Here is a 22738-nt window from a genome sequence, read left to right on the forward strand (position 1 = left end):
GATAGGGGAAAAGGTATTTTGCTGACCCCTTTAAATCTTGGGCCAACCCCCTTAAGTAATAAAATAGCTGCAACTATCTCCAGTAGACACAGAGAGAAAGAATGTAATGTATTTGGTAGAGTAAATGGACCTGTTCTCCTGATCATTTGGGATCCTTGAAAGTTGCCCCATTACATAGGCATAACTTTAAAGAAGCACATTGGCAATTTATTTTCCATCCTCACCCAATCATATCTTTGGAAAGCAGCCTCTTGTTTACTGTCACCTGACACTATCTTGACTTTCTCTATCTCTTTGCTGTATATTTTCAATCACATGATGTCTCAGTACAGCATCGCAGAGGTAGCTAGACCCTGCACCATTTCTGATTGGTGGAAGGATGGTGTCATTATCCCAGATCATAAGTATACTTCTACATTATAACAGTGTGACACTAACCTGTCTAATCCTCTGCTGTAGCTATGATAGAGTTTGCGCCCCCCCCCCCCCCCCCTTGTTTTAGGGATTACCTGGTATGGTCCATCCAGTTGAAATTAGATGAGGAACCAGAACTGGTTGGTGTTGGCCTTTAGGCAAATTCCCACTGGTTCTGAGATGCTAATTTTATAGTACAGAGTATACAATGACAACAAAGTAGTATATTTTTGCACACTCAAAGTTGCCGTCTCTCAAAAGGTTGTGCTACTGTGTGATGCCATATTTTCCGAGGGAGCCTGGTGCTGAGTTCAAAGGGTCGGGGAGACTGATAAAGTCTGACAGACACTTATATCAGTTTTTCCTTGTGAATAGAACAGAACATGCATGAAAACACTGACCTAGTTTCATCTCCAGCCTTCGAGATGAGGATATGTTCTCCAGGATACTGTACGTCCCTCGTGTGTAATGAGGCCGGGGATTTTGTACTTGTATACATAATGCCAACGCCTAATGAATCAAAGTCAATCTATGAATGGACAAATCTTCAAGGCCGATGTTAGAAGTGTTGTGAGGAATTATGTTCTACTACTGGCGTCTAGTTAACATGGCAATAATTTGAACAGAAGGTGATAGGTCTTTGCCAGTTTTTTTATTTTGTGTTGTTGGCCTTAGGGTTTTATTATTTGATTTCTCTTTTTTATTGTGTGTCCAAAGTTGTCAACCAAGACCCGATAGTAGACCAGTAGAGATGAGCGCGTATACTCGTCCGAGCTTGATGCTCGTTCGAGTATTAGGGTAGTCGAAACGGCTCGTTGCTCGGACGAGTATTTTCTCTGCTCGAGATCGAGCATTTAATTAAAAAAACACAGTGAACACAGTGAAGAATAGATTGCAGATGTTCGGCACATCTGCTTACTTGTCGGGAGATACGTGCGGAACGGTGTGAACAAAATAGTATGTGAAGAACAATATATATGTGTGAAGAGCAGCACAGAGACATCGGGGAGCAGGACAGAGACATCGGGGAGCAGGACAGAGACATCGGGGAACAGCACAGAGACATCGGGGAGCAGGACAGAGACATCGGGGAGCAGCACAGAGACATCGGGGAACAGAGACATCGGGGAGCAGCACAGAGACATCGGGGAACAGAGACATCGGGGAACAGGACAGAGACATCGGGGAGCAGGACAGAGACATCGGGGAGCAGCACAGAGACATCGGGGAGCAGCACAGAGACATCGGGGAACAGGACAGAGACATCGAGGAGCAGCACAGAGACATCGAGGAGCAGCACAGAGACATCGGGGAGCATCACAGAGACATCAGGGAGCAGCACAGAGACATCAGGGAGCAGGACAGAGACAACGGGGAGCAGGACAGAGACATCGGGGAGCAGGACAGAGACATCGGGGAGCAGGACAGAGACATCGGGGAACAGCACAGAGACATCGGGGGACAGCACAGAGACATCGGGGGACAGCACAGAGACATCGGGAGCAGCACAGAGACATAAGGGAGGACAGAGACATCGGGAAACAGAACATAGACATCGGGGAGGAAGACAGAGAAATCAGGGAACAGGACAGAGACATAGGGAAGGGCAGAGAAATCGGGAAGGGCAGAGACCATGGTCCTTTTGAAAAATGCTCGAGTCTCCCATTGACTTCAATGGGGCTCTTTATTCGAGACGAGCACTCGAGCATCAGGAAAAGTTTGTCTCGAATAACGAGCACTCGAGCATTTTAGTGCTCGCTCATCTCTATTGACCAGTTATCTGGAAGGTCTTGGATTCTGTAGTTGTTTCTGATGCAATCAGAGTGATCTGTGTTCACTCAGACATATGTTGACTCCACCCATGCTTAGTGGAGCAACATTGTGAACACCCCCTAGCAACAGGGATGTATGTGATATTATATAGTCTTACATAGTACCGTGTAATTAATTATAATAGAAGTTCCAGGATATATATAAATAATACAATCCCCTTCTAATTTATGTTGTCTTGGTTCTTTAACCCTGATCTTCATTAGATGAATGGCTATAGAAAATTCTGAATTGATCATGTTCATGAATACATTGGAATCAAATTTCCCAAAGTAAATAATTTCCAAAATTGGGCTGTCTGATGAAGACCACCACAGCCCATGCACTTCTACGGGAGCTATTGTAATCAGTTATCTGTCCTCTTGGCCTGGATAGAGGTAAGGGACCCCCATTCTCAAGAGTTAGGACCTGCAACTAGGTATTTGTGATATACCCTGAACCACCCACCAAATTTTATACCAAGAAGGATCTGCTCCCATGAAATCTTCATACATCTCTTCCCACTCTTAATGCACATGCCCTCAATACACATGAAGGCCCTCCAAAGGTTCTGAAACTGCAGATTGAAAGTAGGTAGAAAGCACGCATACTCCATTCTCCAAGACAGTTATGGGTCAGATATTTTTATACCGTGCGTGTCTGTAGAGTTCTTGTGCACAGTGGTTTCAGCAGAATCATAGCTGTGACATACTACACATGTGCCAAACTACAAGCATCTGTCACAACCGCTAGGGGAGGGTTAATTAATGCAGAATTGAAATAGGGAAGGAACAGTATATGCGATATAGGAGGAGCAGGCCTATGTTAGAAGCGGAAAGGGATGGTGCAGGCAGGGCTGGATTATCGGGTGGGCTCCTGGGGCGTATGTCTCGGGGACCCCCACCAATTTACTACTAAGGGGGGCCTCCACCACTGAGTTTAGTGGTCGGGGAGGTAAGTAAGGTTAAATTTTGCCCTGTTTTATGTGATTTTCTTGTCTGCAATCATGGAGTAGTTGCCATGTTAGCTTTGTTTAGCCCTCATAGGCACAATTTACTTTTCAATCATCTCAATGTAGCTGACCCTGTACTCTACGTTTTGGTCTGTACGGAGATACGTCCAATCTGTGATATGTAAGATGGTGTACTCATGTTCTTTGTATCATCCATGAAGGTCTTATATATTTATACATCAGGTGATATATACTTATATTATCTACAATAGCTGGGCTATGCTACCTTGTACTTTCTATTGTCCCACCTGGGATACACCATTTTATGTCATTTTACTCATTTTTAACTATTGCACTTCTAATAAAGATTTTATATATACTAACTGTCAATCTGTGGAATAGCCTGCTTCAGGTGCTGTTCACAGCAGGGACAGCAGAGAGCTTTAAGTAGGGTCTAGATGCCTTTTTACACCTAAATAACATTGATGGTTATGTTATATAGAATTATTTCCCATAAATCTCTTCCTTATCCAATCCCTTCCCTTCCTTGGTTGAACTTGATGGACATGTGTCTTTCAACCGTATAAAATATGATACTATATATATATATATTTTATATAAATTGTAATCAGACTGGTTTTCTCTCAGTGTTTTCGGCGTTTTGGTATATGATATGACTGATAAGTCCAGCTATATGTACATGCGGTTACTATCTGTGGCTTTTTCCTGCTGTCAGATTCCCATCCATGTAGTGTGCAACCATATAGAAGATACCTATACACAGACATGAACTTTATAGCTCCCCTGGGAGGCATGACTCTTCCAGAAACTTTAAACGAGTATCGGAAAATATATTTTCCCTGCCTGAAATCTCCAGCATAAGTATTCCTAGACACTATTGGCAGAACCGCATATCTCGAAAAGTTACGAGGAAAAGTGAAAGTTTTTATTTCCTGCTAATTCTTATTTATTGAACAAGTGCCAGACAGTTGTTAAAATGGAGCGTGATCTCTTTAACGTGCGTTGCGGATTTTAATATTTATGAAACGCTTCGCCATTACACAGCCCTGACTTCTCCGCTACGATGTGCTTCGCATCCTAACAAATCCCACTCTTTTTTTTAATGTTTTTCTAATAGTTTTGGACCCGGAAGAGTTATCATAAGGCAAGGTCACGTCGCTCAGAATTTCTACCTGATTCTCTCGGGCACGGCGGTAGTCACCAAAGTGTCACAAAGCAAGAAGACGGGGGAACATTTCTCCAAGACGGTGGCCTTCCTGAAGAGAGGGAAGTACTTTGGGGTAAGTCGGAGTTGTTTATTATGCGGTTTGCATGATGGAGTCAGCCTAAGCCGCGCTGCAGATAAGTGGATGTTTGTAAATTATAATGAGTAATACATTCCAATTTATGTTCCGTGCTCCCGGGAAACATCCAGGGGCTCTGTGCTGATTTAAAATCAATCAAGCTTTAATGAAAACTCGCAGACAAAACTCACAAAGCAGGGCTCAATGCCATCGCTCTACCTGAGCCCTGCCTGGAAGGAAACTCTGGCAAAGAAACTTTGTATAAAAATTGGAATTTTAATGTAATATCTACTCGATTACATCCTTCCGATCATACATGTCCTTCTCTGACACAATTTACAACTACAGGTGTATTCAGTCCTTTGGTTTGGACGTATTTTATAGACTCTCTTGCCCAGAGAAAGCACCGGATGGGGCGAAACGGCTTTCGCCTTTTCTTTTCCCCTGCTCCTATCTCTATCCTGACTGGACTTCTATGTTGGACTTATTTTACTACGTCATGAAATAAAGAAGAATTTTTTAAGTGGTGAGTGTTTTCTCTTCACTTTTTATATGCTAACAGTGGGCCTCAATGCAAATTCACATTTAAAGCCGCCTTTAACTAAAATCGAGGTGCCTCCCCTGCCTGCACTTTACACTTGAAAATACACATATACAACACCGAACTATACTATACATTTACTTACCCGGTCACCGGAGTTCACCGATAGTGCATTGTCCAATGATAATGCACTGTGTCGCGATTCACTAAGATCGTGTGGCCGATATCCTGGATGTGTCGCTTCCCTGATCAGGTCCGACAGAGTTCACCTTCTTTTCCGTGGTGCATCTAAGTGCTTGGGCTTGCCACACAATTTGAAAGTTACATCCCGCGCTCAGTACGAATCAGTCAGATTGTCCGACATTACGCCCCCCTAAATTGTTTTGCTTGGAAGCCAGCACAGCTGCTCCACAAAAAGTCGTAAAGTAGGTTGGACTTGCTGTGGCGTGGTACCACCAGGCCGCTCCACAGGCGTGAATTTGCTCATTGTGGTGGCCAAGGCAAGGTAAAGAATTGTAAGGGTGGTAACATACGGGGCGTTTTGAACCCTTTTTAGCCCGTTTTTAAGCAGTCCATTAAAAAACTGATGCATTTTCAAAAAATGCATGCGTTTTCAAAAATGTGTTCAAAAAACGGGTTCAAAACGCCACGTGTGCCACCACCCTAAGGTTGAGATGGAGTCTTGGACAGGCTGGAGGTCAGGACAGGCGGCACGGAATCAGAGTCAGGAACAAAGCTAAAGGTCAGGGCTGGCAACAGAGGAGCAAAGTAAGGAGCGGAATCAGAGTCAAAGAGGCAGGGGACACAGGAAGGGGCTGTCAATTTATCAGGGCAGGCAATCATCGGCGCGCTGGCCCTTTAAATCTTACAGAGCTCCCTAGAGCACGACAGAGCACGGGACCGCCGCTCGAACAAAGAAAGGTGAGAGACGCTGCAGGCAGGCACCAGAGGCACATGGAGGCAAAAGGTGGGCCTGCGACCCGGGACGTGGGTCTACGAGTAGATATCACTTTAAGTATTCACTCGCCTTCAGTCATAAACATGAACAATTGGAACTTTCAAAAGCCGGTAACATGAATCTTTCCAAGAAGCTCAGAATCAGAGCTGTGGGGCTGAAAATTAGCTTTAGAAGTCAATTAATTCACATCTTTAGGAGAAACTTTCAGGGAGCGGGAGAAGTTCAGCAGCCTGGAATCCCATTTGGCTGCTCCGACCTCAGAGAATCAGCGCTTCGAGCAATTTCCAAGAGCGCAGTCACAAGCGGAAGCGAGCACACGATTCATCCGTGTGGAGGGGACGCTCGCTAATTAGTGACACCTGACTCCGTTACCTGTGGGCTTCTTAATTAACCAGAGCTGAGGATTTCTCCGCACTTATTACAATGTAATGGCGGAGGACTTGGGGGATGTTAGCAGAATCATGTTGTCTCTTCTATAAAGGCTGGCATTCATCTTCTCTCTCTTGGATTTGCATATTTCTTGGAAGATATGCAAATGAGAGCAGTTTTTGCCTTAACTGTACAATAGTTGTATTAGATTAGGTGGAGATAGAAGGGATTAGATAACAGGTTGCCTGCTTACAGAAGCATACCTATCATATCTACCTATCTACAGCTAAACAATTCAAGCAGCTCAATCAGTAATAGCCAGTCATTTTCCACAGATTGTTTTGCAGAGTAAAAACAGACTTGTGTAATAGAAAGCTTGACCCTTAGAATGACAGGTGGTGTCTGGAAAGTTGTTTACACTTGAGAACCTTTCCAACATAGAATATTATAGGGACTCAGTATAAGTCTATGGGAGAATGATTTATCATTTTTTTGTGCCGAAATGTAAAGTATATAAGGGAAAAAAGTCCCAGTCCTTAGTGTCTTGCAGTTAGGTGACAGAGCTTAATGGAGAAGACTGCCAGTCTACCTGAGCAACCAGAAGAAGAAGCTGAGACGGGGATGTTCTGCCATAGACCCTGGGCTCAAGCCTGTGACCAAGGTACTAGCCTTCTGAAAAAGAGGGGGACAGCTAGCCCAGCATTAACCCTTCTTCTGCCAGAGAGGAGATTGGAGACGTCAGCCTTATAATTTACTCTTATTGTTTTGTATCTGAATTTCTTCAGTACAGAAGGAAACTGATCACTGCTGACTTATTGGACTTATTTCCCTTTGCGGAGTACAAGGGCTCACCATCCCTTTCTGAGAGCAGCAGCAAGTATTGACACCTCTACGGTGCCTGGAGGACCCAGCATGGCTTTGGGGCCACCCCTAAACCGGACAATGCACACACCGGAAGAAGCCTCTGCAGCACCGCCCCCTGCACGTCCATACTGCTTGTGAATGTGGCAGTACAGCCCACACAAGCACAGTGGCTCCCATCATGTCGCCAGCTAGAGGGGAGCTCTGTGCATGTGCAGAAGATCCTGTTCACCTGCCGGTTTCAATGATTTCTAATACAGTGGGTTTAGTGGCACTTATTGATCTCTGTCACACCGACTTGGGTGCAACCACAAAGGGTCTTAACACCAGAAAGAGCCCCAATAAGAAAATTCGAAAAAGTTTTTTGTGTATGTGGGCACGCTCAAAAACGGTTTCGGAAGTGAATCACAATATTTAATACCACATTCAAAGTATAAATAAAATAGATAAAAACATTCACAATGGTCTTGATATAATAACAGATGATTTAAATTTCTACATGTACTGGAATTTGATTATTACTCGATAGCTCTGACAAATATGAAGTGTGTATACACTTATATGTTTACTGTAAACTTATGTGTTTACTGTAGACTAATGTGTTCACTGTAAACTTTTGTGTTTACTGTAAACTTCTGTGTCCACTGTAAACTTCTGTGTCCACTGTAAACTTGTGTGTTTACTGTAAACTTATGTGTTTACTGTAAATATCAGATAAAACAACGTTACACAAAAATCAATTGAACTTGCATGCATGACAAAATATTAAAATGTCCAAAAAATTGTCAATCCTAAGAAAAACAGAAGACAAACGACAAAAAACAATAAATGTCCAAAGTTGTGGGTCCTAAAAAGTAAAAAGTAAAAAGTGAAAGTCCAGAATCAAAAACGGAATTCAGCTTTGTATAGTAGATTGATATCCAGGAGGTTTTGCTATTTAAACAGGATGCAGGGCCCTACACCTGTAAAGACTCATATATATTTTCGCCTTTTTACGAGATTTAAAATAGAAGTATAGACACTCACGGTTGGTTGGCAACAAAGGTTCTGATTGTCCTTAGAATTATGTTGCTGCTCTCGATGTGCCGGGGTGGAGAAAAAACAATCCAGATATCCACATATGTTGTGGTTAGCGGCTTTCCACATGTAGTGGAGTCTGTGGACGCCGTTTGGAAGCGTGGTCTCAAGGCGTTGCGGGATGTCAGTCCACACGCATCCGCTAGACTGAATGGATCCTCCTCCTCCTAATCCAGATCGAGCGACTGAACTGTGTCGCAAATAGTGCGACTGTAATATGTCGCAGATGGTGCCGTGCTACTCACTGGGTGCGTTCGTGCTCGTCAATGGATGTAGTCTTTCAAGCTGAGGCTCCAAGTGGTGCACTTTAGTTTGTAAACTTTCTCAAGTGAGTGTCTTTTCTTTTCTTTTGTAGGCGATATTGTTATTGCAAATGAGTCATAAAATCAGTAGCTAGACGCGTTTCGAAGCGTGATGCTTCTTCCTCAGTAGCTCTATATTTAAAACCTCCATGTTGGAACACTTCCTTAAATACCCCTTCCGGGCTCAAGAATTATCCGGTTTGGATTTTTCCGGATTGGGTTAAATTACAAAGACCTGACCTGGATCAATCTACTTTGATGTGTTTCAATTCTTTTTCGGATAATACTGCATTGTTTCAATACATTAATTGAAAAAACCATAAATCATAGACTAAAATTGTAAATATTCATGTTGGACAGACATATTAAATGAAAATGTAACAAAAAATATACACAGAATAATATACAGACACTAATGTAATAGTGTAAAATAGGAGTTTTTTTTGGGGAAGAGGATTTTGTAACGATATTACCCAAGTTTCTATTTTGTCGACTAATCGACATAATCTTGTGTCCATAGTTTCAAAATATATGGAAGACACCATTCTCTGTAGGGTATTTTTGTATATATATATTTTTTGTGCACATAGTTCAGTACAAAAGATACTTATAGATAATGACCAATATATGTATATATATGTAAAACGGTTGGGGGATTTTCATGGGTTTCATAATGGGTGGGGGAAGCTGGAAGGGGCCACATGTGCTGGTATACAGCCGGACTAATGTTGCCTGCGTTACGGCTGCCTCCATCCAATTTATAAAAAACCAAATATTTCGAGTTCTGCATTGAGACCCTTTGGTGCCATCGTGTCGAAGGTGAAAATGAATCTTGATTCCATTCTGGACATTTTAGCGATATAGTCTCCACCCCTCCAGTCTTTTTTTACTGATTGTATCGCACAGAATTTTAATTGTGTTGTATCCATGTTGTGGGCTGTTTTGAAGTGTTTTGACAGAGTATGGGTTTCTAAACCTTTCTTAATATTCCTTAAATGTTCAGCGATTCTCTCTTTTAGGGGTCTGATCGTCCTTCCAATATACTGTTTTTGACAGGGGCACATTATCATGTAAATTACTCCACTACTGTTGCAAGTGAGGAGTTCATTAATGTTATGTGTTGATTCATTGCTAGATGAAGTGACCTTTTGAGTGCGTTTCGTAAAAGTGGTTTTCTTACAACAGACACAATCTCCGCATCTAAAAAAGCCTTTTAAATTCAGCCAGGTCTTATTTAGGGTTTTTGATTTGGTCTTGATAGAGGGAGCTATTTGAGAGCCTAAGTTGGGAGCTTTAGTGTAAATAATGGGTGGTTTCTCCGGTAAAAGTGTGTGGAGTGTTCTATCATTCTTCAAAATGTCCCAATGTTGGGTAATGATTTTCTGTAGTTTTTTGTATTGTGTGTTATATGGAAAAATAATTTTACTTTGATTCTCTCGTGCGGTATCTAGTGAAGTTTCTTGTGAAAGTGGAATTTTTTCTTTGATCAAATCCTCTCTTTTTAGTTGTCTCGCTTTTGTTAAAGCAGAGGATAGTGTTGTAGTAGTGTAATTCTTTTCTTGAAACTGTACTGTTAATTGGTTAGCTTCTTCTTCAAATTTTTCAGTGGTCGTACAATTTCTCCTTAAGCGTCGATATTGACCAAAAGGTACATTTTCAAGCCATCTAGGAAGATGGCAACTATGTTTAGATATATAACTGTTTTTGGATGTTGGTTTTATGTATGTGCTGCATTCTAACTTGTTATCCACTATATCAATTTGCAAATCTAGAAACTCTACCTTTGTTTTGCTTATATTAGGTGAAAATTTCAAATTATATGTGTTTGTGTTCAATGTTGAAATGAAATCATATAACTCTGTCTCACTTCTGTCCCAAATCAGGATGATGTCATCTATATACCGATGCCAGAGCACCAGGCCGTCGCCAAGCCTGCAATCTATAACTTGCTCCTCCCAATAAGCCATGAACAGATTAGCAAAGCTTGGCGCGAACCTGGTGCCCATGGCCGTACCGGATACCTGTAAATAAAAATCCCCTTCAAAGTAAAAATAATTATGTTCTAAGATAAATCGGATACAATCCAATAGAAAATTAATTTGTTCGTCTTTTAGGGTAACTGTTTTTCTCAAATGGTGTTCCACCGCTTCAACACCTAAGTCATGTTTGATGCATGTGTATAAAGAACTTACATCTAATGTTGCGATGGTCCAATTATGTTTCCAATCTAAATTTTCTAATATCCTTATGATTTGAGTGGTGTCTTTCAGGTAGCTTCTTGTTTTTTTCACATATGCTTGGAGGAAATGATCTATATATTGAGAGAGATTTGCTGTTAGGGATCCTATGCCTGAAACTATAGGTCTTCCAGGGGGTTTGGACGTGTCTTTATGAATTTTAGGCAAACAATAAAAAATGGGTATTCTGTAGTGTTTGTGTAAAATATAATTATGTTCTTTTTCTGTTATTACTTGTGCTGATAGAGCTTTGTCGACAAGAATGTTTAATTGTTCTGTATAGGAGTCAGTGGGGTCGCATAAAAGTTTATGATATGTGTCCGTGTCTCTCAATTGTCGTAGACATTCAATATTGTAGTCAGAGGTGTCTTGTAACACAATCCCCCCCCCTTTATCTGCTGGACGTATGGTTAAAGCATTATTTTTCTGTAACATTTTTAATGAATGTTGTTCTGATTTAGTTAAGTTTGAATATTTATTTGTTTGTTTCAGCTTATTGACATCTTTCTTGCAGGATATTTTAAAGGATGTCATTTCTTTGCTCATTTCTTGCCGTGGGAAAAATTTTGATTTCGGTTTTAGATTAGTGTATTGGTGTAGCCCTAAACTTGTAGTGGTCTTCTCTAATGGATTTTTTAAAAAATATTTCTTTAAGCATAAATTCCTCATATATTTCTCTATGCCTACATATATTTCAAATTTATCCAAAGGGTGGCTAGGTGCAAATTTTAATCCTTTGTTTAACAGACTGACGTGATTTTTGGTGAGTGATATTTTACTTAAATTAAAAATTCCTAATGTGTCCAGTTCACCATTTGTTATAACTTCCCTACTTTTGTCTTCGGAGTGGTGTCTATTTCCGTGTCCTCTTCTAATCCTCTTTTTCTTGTGTGATGTCCTAGATGTATTTTCTGTGCTGAAACGGGTGAACTTTGTGTTGCTTGTGCATATGTCTGTGGTCTGCTGTGTGTGTGATCCCTGGTTTGTCGGTGGTTCCTCATTTCGTTGTGCTCTGTCCATGTTTTGGGTGTATACCTTTGTGAGTGTTGGTGCAATTGTTCGTGATTCGGTTGTTGGTAATTGAGAGATTGTCTGTAGTTCGATTGTTGGTGGTTGGGGCTGTAGTATGATTGTTGGTGTGTGTGTGTATGATATTTCTTCTTGCTGTAATCCGTGGTGTGATGGGGTTTCCATGGGGAGAGTTCCTCCCTTTGTTTTTGAAAAGGGGAACTCAAGTTTTGTAATGGTAAATATCTATTTTGTAAATCAATAGATTGTGTGTTCGGATTGTACCCTTCCTGCCGTCTTGGTCTGATCGTTTTTTCTTGATGTTGGGTGGGACTTGATCTCGAAAAATTCTGTATCTTATTTTGATTCCATTTGAATTTTTTGATTTTCTTCTCTATGATTTCTTTTTCTACTCTTTCCAATTTGTTACAAATGTATTTTTGTCTATTTATAGATGCTTCATTTTCCTCAAAGGATTCTATTTGCCTCTTTTTCTCTAATATCATTGTTTCCAATCCCTCTAGCATTTGTATTCTACGTCTAATGATAAGTCCAATGATTTCTTTTGACTGACTCAATAGTAAAGTGTCCCACTCTATGTTGAATGTGTCATCTTGTAAGTCCTCTGCTGGTGCTTTATGTATTCGTAATCCTTGGGGAATTATATTGTGTTCGATATATTGGCGTAATGTCTTTATTTCCCATTGTTGTTTTAACTGTTTAATCAAAAGTCTTTCTAAATCGTTAAATGTTTCTCTGACCTGTTGGTCATTTTGTGTACATTCCGTTTGTGTCCCATGTATACCCTGGTCAGTGGAAAATTTGTACTCGTTAATTGATTTCTTCTTATCATCTAAAAATTTCCATAGTGACATATTGGTTTTAGATGGATTCAATTCAGAAAACAGAAATCAATAGTGCTTAACACTAATGGGTGTTATCAAAAAATGGTTTCTAATACAGTGGGTTTAGTGGCACTTATTGATCTCTGTCACACCGACTTGGGTGCAACCACAAAGGGTCTTAACACCAGAAAGAGCCCCAATAAGAAAATTCGAAAAAGTTTTTTGTGTATGTGGGCACGCTCAAAAACGGTTTCGGAAGTGAATCACAATATTTAATACCACATTCAAAGTATAAATAAAATAGATAAAAACATTCACAATGGTCTTGATATAATAACAGATGATTTAAATTTCTACATGTACTGGAATTTGATTATTACTCGATAGCTCTGACAAATATGAAGTGTGTATACACTTATATGTTTACTGTAAACTTATGTGTTTACTGTAGACTAATGTGTTTACTGTAAACTTCTGTGTCCACTGTAAACTTCTGTGTCCACTGTAAACTTCTGTGTCCACTGTAAACTTCTGTGTCCACTGTAAACTTGTGTGTCCACTGTAAACTTGTGTGTCTACTGTAAACTTGTGTCTACTGTAAACTTGTGTCTACTGTAAACTTGTGTCTACTGTAAACTTATGTGTTTACTGTAAATATCAGATAAAACAACGTTACACAAAAATCAATTGAACTTGCATGCATGACAAAATATTAAAATGTCCAAAAAATTATTGTCAATCCTAAGAAAAACAGAAGACAAACGACAAAAAACAATAAATGTCCAAAGTTGTGGGTCCTAAAAAGTAAAAAGTAAAAAGTAAAAAGTGAAAGTCCAGAATCAAAAACGGAATTCAGCTTTGTATAGTAGATTGATATCCAGGAGGTTTTGCTATTTAAACAGGATGCAGGGCCCTACACCTGTAAAGACTCATATATATTTTCGCCTTTTTACGAGATTTAAAATAGAAGTATAGACACTCACGGTTGGTTGGCAACAAAGGTTCTGATTGTCCTTAGAATTATGTTGCTGCTCTCGATGTGCCGGGGTGGAGAAAAAACAATCCAGATATCCACATATGTTGTGGTTAGCGGCTTTCCACATGTAGTGGAGTCTGTGGACGCCGTTTGGAAGCGTGGTCTCAAGGCGTTGCGGGATGTCAGTCCACACGCATCCGCTAGACTGAATGGATCCTCCTCCTCCTAATCCAGATCGAGCGACTGAACTGTGTCGCAAATAGTGCGACTGTAATATGTCGCAGATGGTGCCGTGCTACTCACTGGGTGCGGTCGTGCTCGTCAATGGATGTAGTCTTTCAAGCTGAGGCTCCAAGTGGTGCACTTTAGTTTGTAAACTTTCTCAAGTGAGTGTCTTTTCTTTTCTTTTGTAGGCGATATTGTTATTGCAAATGAGTCATAAAATCAGTAGCTAGACGCGTTTCGAAGCGTGATGCTTCTTCCTCAGTAGCTCTATATTTAAAACCTCCATGTTGGAACACTTCCTTAAATACCCCTTCCGGGCTCAAGAATTATCCGGTTTGGATTTTTCCGGATTGGGTTAAATTACAAAGACCTGACCTGGATCAATCTACTTTGATGTGTTTCAATTCTTTTTCGGATAATACTGCATTGTTTCAATACATTAATTGAAAAAACCATAAATCATAGACTAAAATTGTAAATATTCATGTTGGACAGACATATTAAATGAAAATGTAACAAAAAATATACACAGAATAATATACAGACACTAATGTAATAGTGTAAAATAGGAGTTTTTTTTGGGGAAGAGGATTTTGTAACGATATTACCCAAGTTTCTATTTTGTCGACTAATCGACATAATCTTGTGTCCATAGTTTCAAAATATATGGAAGACACCATTCTCTGTAGGGTATTTTTGTATATATATATTTTTTGTGCACATAGTTCAGTACAAAAGATACTTATAGATAATGACCAATATATGTATATATATGTAAAACGGATTGTTTTTTCTCCACCCCGGCACATCGAGAGCAGCAACATAATTCTAAGGACAATCAGAACCTTTGTTGCCAACCAACCGTGAGTGTCTATACTTCTATTTTAAATCTCGTAAAAAGGCGAAAATATATATGAGTCTTTACAGGTGTAGGGCCCTGCATCCTGTTTAAATAGCAAAACCTCCTGGATATCAATCTACTATACAAAGCTGAATTCCGTTTTTGATTCTGGACTTTCACTTTTTACTTTTTACTTTTTACTTTTTAGGACCCACAACTTTGGACATTTATTGTTTTTTGTCGTTTGTCTTCTGTTTTTCTTAGGATTGACAATAATTTTTTGGACATTTTAATATTTTGTCATGCATGCAAGTTCAATTGATTTTTGTGTAACGTTGTTTTATCTGATATCTACAGTAAACACATAAGTTTACAGTAAACACATAAGTTTACAGTAGACACAAGTTTACAGTAGACACACAAGTTTACAGTAAACACAGAAGTTTACAGTGGACACAGAAGTTTACAGTGGACACAGAAGTTTACAGTAAACACAAAAGTTTACAGTGAACACATTAGTCTACAGTAAACACATAAGTTTACAGTAAACATATAAGTGTATACACACTTCATATTTGTCAGAGCTATCGAGTAATAATCAAATTCCAGTACATGTAGAAATTTAAATCATCTGTTATTATATCAAGACCATTGTGAATGTTTTTATCTATTTTATTTATACTTTGAATGTGGTATTAAATATTGTGATTCACTTCCGAAACCGTTTTTGAGCGTGCCCACATACACAAAAAACGGTTTCAATGATTACCAGGAGCCACTGCATCTGAGCTGGCCATGGCCACCATCATAAGCAACATGGACGAACGAGGGGGGCGGCTCTGAATGCCTACTCGAAGTATCGAGCCCACTCTAAAGTTAATTAGCAAATCCATAAGTTAGATTTAGGAAAATAGTGAAAGCTGTAGGCATGTTTTGGGAATCTACTGCTGCCAGGGACAATGGCACAGACCCAAGAATCACAATGCACAGTTCGGAAGTAGGCCTTTAGGGCCTATAATGATCATCCCATTCCTTGAAACCTACTACATAACAAAATTGCTTCCCATAAATAGAAATTCCTGTCCAGCCCCTTCAAGTCTAATCAACCTGGGAAGACCAAACGGGAGGGTTATCTCACAAGAATATGGCAAACAGTGACACTACTTCCTGCCCTCCATCCGGCCATTGACATTCTGTTCGTGTTGCAGCACGGCTTCATCATTAGGGCTCAGCTTATCTGGTCTTTTACAAATCCAGGCTCAGTGTTAAGCAAAGATATTTCTTTGGACCATTTCAATATTTCATATTTTATGATACTTTTTTGCACTCATTTCTTATACAGACTAATTAATAATCTCTTATCCAGAGGCTTTGTGCACTCAAGCTTCCTAATTTGCGAGAACCCATTTGCTACGTGTTGTGCCGTTCATCATCTGGTGATGTATAAGACTCGCTGTACTACGGTATATCTTCTACGATAGCTGATTGTCATGACATGAGCTCGGACACTTCTATGTAAATCCTAAAATGCCACAATTTTACTTCTATGACCACTTGGTGTTGAGAGTTTTTTTTAGCCTTTTATTTAACACTGTGTTATTCACTCCAAGGACCGTCAAGTCCTAAACTTAGCGTAAAGGATTTCTTCTCTTGATGAGGCTGAGGATTAGGACTTCCATATGATAGGTTTGCATAGAGACCACATCACTACATGTAATTTCATCTACAAAGTCATTTACAAAGAGTGAAAGAATATTTCTTGACAGTGATCTCATTGTTATTCTCAATCTTGTGTTTTGTAGGATGTTGCCATTTTGACTAATACCAAGAGGAATGCAACAGTGGTGTGCCATGACTCTGTCTCCTTACTTGCCATAACTAGACAGGTAAGAGACTGCAGAAAATATGTTACAGGAAATCTACCTTCAAAATCCATCATGATAAACCAGGGACACTTACCCATAGATCCAGGCACCGTGATTGTGGTATCATCTTATGTTTGTTATCCACTATTTGTGCCTTCACTCTTTCAGAAATTAACTTTTAAAATGATAGCAATAACCCTCAGGAGCTACCCTATCCCCTCTGTGATCTTGTCATGCTTGAATTTTATGGTAGATTTGCATTAATAAGCCAGCAGAATAGTGAGTGCAGCTCTGAAGTATAATACAGAATGTAACTCAGGATCAGTACAGGATAAGTAATGTCATGTATGTACACAGTGACTGCACCAGCAGCAGAATAGTGAGTGCAGCTCTGGAGTATAATACAGGATGTAACTCAGGATCAGTACAGGAAAAGTAATGTCATGTATGTACACAGTGACTGCACCAGCAGCAGAATAGTGAGTGCAGCTCTGGAGTATAATACAGGATGTAACTCAGGATCAGTACAGGATAAGTAATGTCATGTATGTACACAGTGACTGCACCAGCAGAATAGTGAGTGCAGCTCTGGAGTATAATACAGAATGTAACTCAGGATCAGTACAGGATAGGTAATGTCATGTATGTACACAGTGACTGCACCAGCAGCAGAATAGTGAGTGCAGCCCTAGAGTATAATACAGGATGTAACTCAGGATCAGTACAGGATAAGTAATGTCATGTATGTACACAGTGACTGCACCAGCAGAATAGTGAGTGCAGCTCTGGGGTATAATACAGGATGTAACTCAGGATCAGTACAGGATAAGTAATGTCATGTATGTACACAGTGACTGCAGCAGAATAGTGAGTGCAGCTCTGGAGGTGGTTACCTCATTAGAGGAGGGTGTGGCTGTGTGTGGAGCTGCTGTGTGTTTTTGCTCCTGAGCTCCTGGAGATCCATCTATCCACCCAGGGCCTGCTCTCTCCTCTCCCAGGGAGGGAGTTAGGTTCCTGGGGATGAGCGAGGGAGCCGACTCCCAGGCTCCTGCTTCCCGGGCCAGGCCGGCGGGGGGCAGGAGAGGAAAGCAACCGGCCAGCGCTATGGAGGACTCAGGGGTGAGACGTTCCACCAGGAGTCGTAGTAATACGGCTCCTACTCCCCCTGGGTCTAATGTGAAGCGGCGCAGCAAGAACCTGGATGTCGGTGCGGGTGAGAGCGGTCCTTCCTGGGCTGGAGATATGAAGCGGAGTGCTCACAGAGAGACCCCCTGGATAGGAAGAGGCTACTGGAAGCTCAATTTGTCTCTCCTGGAAGAAGCAGAGATCAGTCAATCCTTTGAGGACTTTCTTCAGAGCCAGGTACCATTGCTGGGCCATTGCAGCAGTAAGTCAGAGTGGTGGGAGATGTTCAAGAAAAGGGTGGCGAGATTCTTCCGCCAGCTCTCGAGCCTCAGGAGCCTGGACAGGTACCGCCTGTATCAGGGCCTGAGGAGGAAACTCGAGCATCTCGTCTCGACTGGAGGTAGTCGTGAGGACATCTCCAGAGTGAAATCCTTGCTGGAGAGGTCTCAGTACGATAGACACGCATCTTTGGTTTTTGAGAGGGATTACGGGAAATACCGCTCGCCTGACCCTTACAGAAACTGCAAGATGTCAGTGAATGGTAAAGTTGTCACAGGACTGGTTGACAGTACGGGATCCCTGAAAAGGTCCAGATCACGGTTTCTGGAGGTCGTCAGATCCTTCTACTCACACCTCTTGGGCAGGAAGGATCTAGATCGCGATGTGATGTCGGCTTTCCTGGCAGAAACTGTCCCTGAGCCAGGAGTAGACCCCTCTCTTGATGTTTTGACTGAAGTGATCAGGAAAGAGGAAGTCAGCCTGGCGATTGAAGGGCTCGCCCTCAAGAAATCGCCGGGTCCGGATGGCTTAACATCCGAGTTTTATAAGACCTTTAAGGCCTTGGTTCCCCTCTTGACTGAGGTATGCAATGAGTGTCTTTCCTCAGGCGCTCTGCCGAAGTCAATGAGTAGGTCAGCCCTGATCATCCAGTCAAAGGGTAAGGACCGATCTCGTGTTGAGAACTGGCGTCCCATAGCGCTTCTCAATGCGGACAGAAAGGTGTTGGCAAAGGTGCTGTTTAATCGGCTGGTGCAGTTTGCGCCCCGGCTCCTTTCGGGGACCCAGCACTGCTCTGTTCCAGGCCGCAGTACATTTAGTGCTGTGCTCTGTGTTCGGGAGGCAGTGGAGCAGGGCAGGGCTGGTAACTGGAAGGAATACTTGCTGTCCTTGGATCAGGCAAAAGCGTTTGATCGGGTTAACCACAAGTACCTCTGGTCTGTCCTTCTGAGGTATGGCCTGCCGGGTGGGTTTGTCAATTGGCTGAAAGTTTTGTACGCAGGGGCAGAGAGTTTCCCGCTTGGGAACGGTTGGATTGGCCGCTCTTTTGAGGTCGGGTCTGGTGTTCGCCAGGGTTGTCCACTGAGCCCACTACTGTTCGTGTTCGCGATCGACCCATTCCTTAGGAGGGTTGATCGTGGGCCGTTGGTGGGAGTCGGGATGGATCGGGCAGCACCGGAAGCCACTCTAAGGGTGGTAGCATAAGCCGATGATGTCACCGTTTTCGTGTCCTCGGGAGGGGAGGCGCAATGGGTGATTTCAGAGGTTGACCGCTACTCATAGGCTTCTGGGTCCAAGATCAACCGGGATAAGTGTGAGAGTCTCTGGCTGGGAGTGGGAGGTCCGAGCTTTGATCTCCCGGACACTCTTCCAGGGCCCCAAGACTCTGCCAAAGTTCTCGGCATCGAATTTGGCCAGGGGGATTACCCCATGCAAAACTGGGACAGCAGGTTTAAGATCGCCGCCCAGAAGGTGGACCAGTGGAAGGGTTGGTCTTTGACCCTCAGAGAAAGGATGAATCTGATCAAAACCTTCCTGCTCCCGTTGCTGATTTATCTGGGCAGTGTATGCATGTTGCCGGAACCCCTCTGGACTTGGGTGTACAGTCTGTTCTTCCAGCTGTTATGGGGGAATTGGCTGAACCTAATCAAGAGGGAGGTTACTTACCGCACGAGGAGACAAGGAGGGTTGTGTATGGTCAACCCTGTGGTATTCCTAGTGAATACCTTTCTTAAGATCAATGTAGCAAACCTCTGGAAAGAGAGGGCTCCTCTGTGGGTATACTCCTGTAGGGGATGGTTTTGGCCTTTCTTCCAGGAATGGGAGACAGGAGGGCAAGTGAAGGATCTTCGCACACCTCATGGGCATCTTCCGGCTTACACTACCCCGGATCTGAAAGTGATTCGTCGGTGGGGTCTGGGAATGTGGGAGATCAGGACCATGTCGAGGAAAATCCTTGACAAGAGGGTTCTGTTGTCCCATTTGCAGAAGCCTCTGGCCCTCAGGGATTGCCAAAGTCGGGATCTGGGGGTGGGTTTGAGTTTGTTGAATTCTATCAGGATCCCCTTGAAGTTTTGGGACTTGGCTTGGCGCTGCTTCCATGGAAAGCTGTGTGTGAGGGACAATCTGAAGTGTAGGAGCTCTGAGGAAAAGGGTTGTCCCCGGGAGGAGTGCGGTGGTCTACTGGAGAGCATGGACCACTTCCTGCTTCAGTGCCCCCTTGACACAGAGGTGTACAACCGGGTGGGCGCTTCCATCCATTGGTCCGGGTTGGCCGGTCTCTCCTATGCGGAGTGGGCCTATGGAGCATTCAGAGGCCTGGGTGGCCGGGACCGCTGCATGTTATTCCTAGTACCCTAGTGGTCAGGTACCACACGTGGAACGCACGGTGCTTAGTTTCGATGCAGCGTAAAATCCTCCCGGTGGATGAGGTGGTTAGGAACATTCTGGGTGACCTGGTGAAGGTGCGCTCTCTGGAGTATGAGAGGCTGGGCACGGGGAGGGCCTCTCTCCTTTGGAGGGGGTTCTCCTTTAGTGTCCCTTAGTCTGTCGTCTCCTCTCCTGGTGTTGGGCTGATGCTGCACAGTAGATTTTTGTTTTGTGTTCTGGGTATGAAGTGATGTAGGGGCTTGCAGGCGCCAAACCTGGGCTTTATGTGGTTTGTATTGATGTTGTTAAGGTTTTATTTGTATTCTGTTTTATTCAAGTCATGTTGTAATCAGTGTATATATTGTATATATTGTATATAGTTGAGTTTGGGACATAGCGTTAGGTTGGGAGGGGGGTGATGGTGGTGGGACTTATGAACTGACCTTGGACACTGGTCTGGACTACTTAACGCAAACTTTGGACGTTAGACCAGTGTCTGGGGGGAAGGGGAGGGTGCGGGCGAGGGATTTAGTTTAGTGTAGTTATGTGTATTCTGTGTTTGTTATTATATATTTTTTTTAAAAAATGGGTGTGGGGTGGTTTGTTATTAGAGGGTGTGGGGTGGGTTTATACATATTTATGATCATTTATGTTTATTTGTGGGTGTGGGTTGTCTTTGTTTATTGGTTTGGTTTAGGATGTAATAATCGGTTGGGTGGGGGTTGTGGTATTTGGTGTATATTCATTTTGGTGTATTGTAAGTTATTGTTTTTGCTAGGTGTGCATGTGGCTGGACCAGCAGGTAAGATATTGTATATATTTTGTATATATTGTATATTATGTTTGGTTGTTGTTATGTTTTTTACTTTTACATAAAATAAAAGATCTACAGGATGTAACTCAGGATCAGTACAGGATTAGTAATGTCATGTATGTACACAGTGACTACACCAGCAGCAGAATAGTGAGTGCAGCTCTGGGGTATAATACAGGATGTAACTCAGGATCGGTACAGAATAAGTAATGTCATGTATGTACACAGTGACTACACCAGCAGCAGAATAGCGAGTGCAGCTCTGGGGTATAATACAGGATGTAACTCAGGATCGGTACAGAATAAGTAATGTCATGTATGTACACAGTGACTACACCAGCAGCAGAATAGTTCGTGCTGACTCATTTTGCTGTGAGCTACTGACGGGTGTGGTTGTGTGCTGCTGAGCTCCTGCACCACCTGGAGCAATCTCCATCCACCCAGGCCTGCTCTCTCCTCCCCAGGGAGGGAGTGGGTTACTGGGATGAGTGAGCCAGGAAAATCCCAGGCTTCTGCCTCCCGGACCAGGCCGGCGGGGGGCAGGAGAAGCCAGTTACCGGCCAAAGCGCAGGGGGTGAGAAGATCTGCCCGGAGCCAAGGACGCAGCGATGTGACCTCGGCTGCCACCCCCAAGACCCAGGGAAGCCGCAAGGTCTCCGGTTCACAGAAGATCAAGGCAAGTAACATCAGCCTGAGTGCTCCTCCTGGAAAGCTGAGTGACTGTGCGGGAAAGCTGGGTGGTTCAGCTGAAAAGCTGGGTGCTCACAGAGGTGTGCAAAAAGCATGGGGTGAACTTAAGGCCCGGGAGTCTGCTACCATCTATGGCTCCCGGATTGCTGAGCACCTCCGTGAGTACGAGGAAGCTGGCAAGGCGCTGAGGAGACTCCAGGAGGAGATAAGGGAGACCGTGGCCCTAGCGGGGGTGGCTACTAAGAAGAAGAAGCCTGATCTTCTAACCACCATCAACAGGCTTAAAGCCGAGGTCACCGCTCTGGAGGAGAAGCGTCGGCTTATCCGTGAAAACAGCGGTCCGTTCCGGGAAAAGCTTGAGAATGACACCAGATTTGAAAAAATGCAACAAGAGCAGCTGAGAAAGCAAAAGGGGCTTGAGATCCAGGCGGATGATGGCGATGATGAGGAGGATGAGGAAGATCAGCCGTGTCCGTCTGGTGGCCTGCGCCAACACCAGCAGGCCTCGCACGACAGGCTGCCTGCGGAGCAAGCGCCATTACCATCAGGCTGCGGCTCTGCCAACCTGGAGGAGGAAAGTGATGACAGCGGCCAGGGGGGGGCGCTAATGGCTCAGATCCGTCAGCTTGAGTCCCCAGTTCACCTCCAGAACTTCTCCTTCGGCGATGATATGCCAGATGACGACCCAAAGAGAAAGAAGAGAGCCAGGAAGACCAAGGCGTCTGAGGAGGTGAATCTGGTGTTTCGTCCCCTCCCTGTTCCCTCCGGGCGGGCAGCAGTGCCAGCCTGTCGTGTAGGCCCCGTTACCCAGCCCAGCACGAATCCTGCAGTGGACTCGGTGCCAGGGTGCGGGGAGATTGCAAAGCCACGTTCCTTCAT

General features: G+C 43.0%; 1 protein-coding gene across 1 annotated transcript in view; it reads left to right on the top strand.

Moving 5' to 3' along the window:
• The window catches only part of LOC140117395 (cyclic nucleotide-binding domain-containing protein 2-like), a 230367-nt gene that overhangs the window by 76145 nt on the left and 131484 nt on the right, over positions 1-22738 (top strand). The window contains exons 7-8 of the mRNA XM_072134100.1: positions 4314-4476; positions 16522-16605. Of these exons, the coding sequence (XP_071990201.1) occupies positions 4314-4476; positions 16522-16605 (247 nt within the window). The remainder of the gene's footprint in view (positions 1-4313; positions 4477-16521; positions 16606-22738) is intronic.

This window comes from Engystomops pustulosus, chromosome 2, assembly GCF_040894005.1.
Source record: "Engystomops pustulosus chromosome 2, aEngPut4.maternal, whole genome shotgun sequence".
Taxonomy (NCBI): Eukaryota; Metazoa; Chordata; class Amphibia; order Anura; family Leptodactylidae; genus Engystomops; species Engystomops pustulosus.